Source organism: Verticillium alfalfae, genomic scaffold, assembly GCF_000150825.1.
Source record: "Verticillium alfalfae VaMs.102 supercont1.4 genomic scaffold, whole genome shotgun sequence".
In the NCBI taxonomy this organism is placed as follows: domain Eukaryota; kingdom Fungi; phylum Ascomycota; class Sordariomycetes; order Glomerellales; family Plectosphaerellaceae; genus Verticillium; species Verticillium alfalfae.
The window spans coordinates 2,015,594-2,020,397 of NW_003315035.1; the positions used below are offsets into that span (position 1 = coordinate 2,015,594).

At 57.4% G+C, this 4,804-nt stretch overlaps 3 protein-coding genes across 3 annotated transcripts in view; 2 read left to right on the forward strand and 1 right to left on the reverse strand.

Moving 5' to 3' along the window:
• Window positions 1-1,042, forward strand: part of VDBG_04086 (hypothetical protein) — a gene marked incomplete at both ends in the record, with an annotated part of 2,036 nt that extends 994 nt beyond the window's left edge. The window contains one exon of the mRNA XM_003006087.1: window positions 368-1,042. Coding sequence (XP_003006133.1) covers window positions 368-699 — 332 coding nt within the window. The remainder of the gene's footprint in view (window positions 1-367) is intronic.
• Window positions 1,043-1,333: 291 nt separating this feature from the next.
• Window positions 1,334-1,990, reverse strand: VDBG_04087 (hypothetical protein; the record flags this gene model as incomplete). Its single annotated transcript, XM_003006088.1, has 2 exons — window positions 1,334-1,568; window positions 1,634-1,990. The coding sequence occupies 2 exons, from the start codon at window positions 1,937-1,939 to the stop codon at window positions 1,437-1,439; spliced, it is 438 nt and encodes a 145-aa protein (XP_003006134.1).
• A 1,097-nt stretch (window positions 1,991-3,087) lies between these two features.
• Window positions 3,088-4,707, forward strand: VDBG_04088 (large neutral amino acids transporter small subunit 1; the record flags this gene model as incomplete). The annotated part of the gene is made up of 2 exons (XM_003006089.1): window positions 3,088-3,792; window positions 3,850-4,707. 2 exons carry the CDS (start codon window positions 3,088-3,090, stop codon window positions 4,705-4,707), a joined length of 1,563 nt encoding a protein of 520 aa, XP_003006135.1.
• Window positions 4,708-4,804: the final 97 nt, after the last annotated feature.

The window sequence follows — 4,804 nt, forward strand, 5'->3', positions numbered from 1 at the left end:
CTCTACTACTACTTCCACTACCCTCGTGACTTCCAACCGTACGTCTGGATTGTCCTCCAACCCCCCTGCCCAACCCTCATCTCCCCCCACATCCACCTTTTCGTCGTCCCCTTCCATTGCCACCGTGTCGTTTGAGGGACCGTCTGTGGTCACGCCAACGTCTTCTTCTCGTGTGCCAACGTCCGTGGTAGAATCGTCATCCGCAGTGTCCTCCCAGTCTACATCCACTACTAGGAGAACTACTACGACCGCCGACGGTATGTCATGTACCCTCGTTGCACTTTATGCGTCGATCGTTATTTGGCCTTGGTTGCTTTCTTTCCAGAGCTTAGGGTGTCAGTCCTGTGCAGGCCTATTATACACGCAGTGATGATGTTTCGGACGGGCGCGCTTCCATACTTTGATCTGAGCAATACGCTGACATGTGTCACAGAAACCACGACTCGTGGTGAGACGACCACCAGCACCACTCGTCGCCCCACATCATCGAGCGCAGTGGTGACGACCCGCACCTCGACCGAGGCCGATGGCGATATCACTCTCGTCACTGAAACCTCGTACGTTGGTGTTGATCCGACGCCGCAGGCCACCTCGGACTCCAACTCGGATGACGCCGATCTGCAGAACGCGGCACCTCGCATGAGCAGCAGCGCCCTCGCTCTTTTCGCCGCCTTGGCTGCCGGCATGATGCTTCTGTAAATTCGGAGAGGAAGCGCAGCTCGTCGAGCTTTTTGATTTACCGCGATCCCTCACTCGTGTGGCTAGGACATTCATTGTTCCGAAGGGCCCGCTGTGGAAGGGCCTCCAAAACCAACAATCGATGTATCAGCATGCATAATCGTCACGACTATCACGGCAGTTCACTCCTTTTGCATACATCAACCGGCGTAATCAACATAGTACAGATCGTTTTACATAGAACTGGCGCGAGGAGAGTAATCTCGTGTCTCGGGGCCGAACGGTATTTGAATTCGGAAGGGCTGGTATACGGGTTGCCCTGGGAGATAGAAGGTCACGGGAGAGAAGAGGCTTCAAATGAACAGTGACAGCCTTCAACTTGCTTTCCGATGTGACGTGATGACAAGGATGTGAGAAACTTGAGACACGCTGGAAAGGGTCATTTGATAGCTGTGTATTCTACCTAAACCCCGTAGCACGTGAAGTCAGGTGGTTCGCCTCGAAGAATATGTCAGGTTGCGTATTTTAGAACCTTCAGCTTGGTCCGGTATAAGCGATGTGACAGGCTCCAGCGCGCAGCCAATTTCACAGCGAATGAGACGCAGAGGACATGCGATTTCGCATAGCACGAGCGAGGAACACAGGCAGGTAGGTGTCGGCATTGCATTCCACCGACGGGTATCCCAATCCCTCCCCTACCAAAAAACGCCAGCCCAATTCAAACAAGCAAAGTCTTCCATTGTCTCGTGAGTGTCCGTCTAGCCCGGCCCGATCTTGGGCATGTCGTGATGCTCGCTCAACTTGGACAGGTACGTGTTCAGCTCCTCGACACGCTCCTTGTGCGTCTTCATTAGTTCTGGCCTTCCAGACTTCCCTGACATTTCGAGTAGCTGGAAGAAAGAAAGGGTCAGCATCGTGGCCAGTCTTGATACGGACGGGTTTCGGAGAAACAGACTCTCTTGCGCTTCCTCTCCTCGAACCGCCTCTCTGCTTCCGTCTTGCGACTCCCCGACCCTTCCTCGTGCGCCTCGGTATCTTCAGTGTGCTCGTCGTCGTCTTTCTTCCCCTTCTTCTTCTTCTCGTCGGCATTCTCCTCTTCGGTCGCGGGGTTGCGCCGTGCGACGGCTGTGGAGGACTCGCCGCCGGAGAGATTCTTCTCGAGGTCGGTCTTCTCCTTCTTCTTCTTTTTCGGCTTGCCGACCTTGGCGCCCTTCAGCTTGAGGCCACCGCCGCCGACTGAGGCGTAAAGGTCGGATGGCATGGCTGTGATGTGTTGGTTGGGAGGGCTCGATCGATACTGAGGGCACCCATCGGAGGTCGCATCAGTGCGAGGCTGATCCCGACGACAGGCTGAGCCTGTTGATGAAGGCGGTGGGTGACTAAGCAGGATACAGAATGCAGTGCGGGTGCGAGGCCAATCATGGGTTGATCCGAGCGGTGGGGCCGTGCGTGGGCGTGACGAGCGAAGCCGAGATGGAGGGAATGCGGGCGGCAGATGTGGAGAGACAGAGCACCACTCAACCATCATAACAGGCAAGGAAAGGACCAGGCAAGCCAGGCTAGGCCAGACCAGTACCAGTACCGGCTTCTGCATCTGCATCCCAGTCTGGACTTGAACGTCTGGTTGGTCCCCATTCCCCCCATTCCACTTCCCCATTGACGTTGTTGAGCACCACAAAGAGATTTCGATTATCACCATCACGAACCCGCCCCTTTTGCTTGTCCCATTAGTTTTGCTTCGTTGTATAACTCTTGTATCGAACTCGAGCACCCTTTGGGTACGGCCTGCCGACCACGTGCTTTTCGATATCCCGTGCATAGCCGATCTTGCGACACCCAGATCCCCTCGAACACGACACGACGTCACGAGCAAACCTCACGAACAGAAGAACATTGATTGCCTTGGCCCAGACACGACGACACAACGAACACGACCAAACCTTCGTCATCCTATCATCATTGAATCTAGCCTTTTGTCGACTGCTGAATCTCGAAATGCGATAAGCTGGGCGCGACCCCGAAGGACCTGAAGCCGCGCAAGGAACCGGCAAACCACCCCAAGACGACTCCCTTGCCATACTCCACGATGCCCTCCCAGTACTCCTCTTTCCAAGGCGGCCACGCCCGCGACTCTCTCGAGCTCGCGTCTCTCGCCTCTTCCTCACATGCCGCCGACACCGTCTCAGAAGGGGGCCTTCCCTCCTCTCGCGCCTCCCTGTCGTCGTCTCGAAAGCTCTCCTTTGAACAACGAAGACCCCTCGACGGCTCCATCCAGCAGCCGGTGGGCGCCATCGGGCATTCTCCGTCTCCTCCGCCTTCGATTTTGCTCCCAACCTTTTCCCTCTGAGTTCCACAGCGGGTGGTGCAGGATATGCGCCCATAGGGGGCGCCGCCATCTCTTCGACCGCCATGAACTCCAGCGGCGGCATGGGCGGCGGCACTCTCGAAAAGAACAAGACGCTGACATACATGAACGGACTCAGCCTCATCGTCGGCCTCATTATCGGATCCGGTATCTTCAGCAGTCCCAGCCAGGTCAGCGCCAGAGTGGGCTCACCTGGCGCGGCGCTGGTCGTGTGGGTGATTGCCGGTGTGCTGGCGTGGACGGGCGCGGCGAGCTACGCGGAGCTCGGTGGTGCTATTCCGTTGAACGGAGGGTCGCAGGTGTATCTCGCGAAGATCATGGGCGAGATTGCAGGTTTCCTGTTCACGTGGTGCGCGGTGCTCGTCTTGAAGCCAGGGAGCGCTGCCATCATATCCATCATCATGGGAGAGTACCTCGTGCGAGCGGTCATGGGTGCGGATGCGGCCGACATCAACCCTTGGGTAAACAAGTCGGTGGCGTTTGTCGCGGTGCTGACCGTCACATTTCTCAACTGCGTCTCGACCAAGTTAGGGACCAAGGTGAACGACTGGCTCATGTTTCTCAAGTTCGTCGCGTTGCTGGGCGTGACGGTCATTGGCATTGTCGTGGCCATCACGGGCTTCACCTTCAAGGGCGAAGCGAGCATGGACTGGAAGTCGGGCAACTGGTTTGCGGACACTTCATCGGACCTGTCCATGTGGGCCCTTGCGCTCTATGCGGGTCTGTGGGCGTATGACGGCTGGGACAACGTGAGTTGCCTCATTTCGTACCCTGTGTTCATGGTCCGTCTCTAACTCTTTTCACAGACCAACTACGTCGTCGGCGAGTTTCGCAACCCGTCTCGTGACCTGCCTCGCGTCATCCACACGGCGATGCCTCTTGTCATTCTGTCATACGTTCTCGCCAATGTCGCATACTTTCTCGTCCTGCCCATGGCGACCATCAACGCCTCCAACACGATTGCCGTCATGTTCGGCGCCCAAGTGTTCGGCCCCGTCGGCTCGCTGGTTCTTGCCCTCATTGTGTCGGCATCCTGTTTCGGCGCTCTCAACTCTTCGACCTTTACCTCCTCTCGTCTCGTCTACGCCGCCGGAAAGGAAGGGTACATTCCCTCCATCTTTGGCCGTCTCGGCCTGCGATCCGGGCCCGACCACTCGACGACTCAGACGACACATCTCTCGATGCAACGTTCTCGCGGCCGCGCCGCCTCGATTGCGCGCCGTCTCTTTGCGGACCCAGAAGTTGGCCTCTTCTACACGCCCATCCCGGCGCTGATGCTCAATGCCGCGCTGACAACGGCGTACATCCTGGTTGGCGAGTTTGGCACGCTCATCACGTTCTACGGCGTTGCCGGCTACACGTTCTACTTCCTCACGGTCTTGGGCCTCATCATCCTGCGCGTGCGCGAGCCGACACTTGAGCGGCCCTACCGCACGTGGATCACGACGCCCATCATCTTCTGCTGCGTGTCGCTGTTCCTCCTGTCGAGGGCCGTTTTTGCGCAGCCACTTCAGACACTGACTGTGATTCTCTTTGTGCTCGCCGGCGTGCCAGTATACTTCTGGCGCATCCGCGGGCGCGACCAGGTCGCCAAGCGCGAGAGAGCCGGAGGCTACGGCGACTTGGGCGGAAGCGAGAGACGGCCCTGGTGGCGGTTCTGGTGATGTTCGTGAGCATAGGAGAGGGGCGTAATGTTTTTGTTTCCTGTTTTCACCCCTCCTCCTCCTCCTCCCCGCTCACGCTTTGGTGTACAAAAAAAAA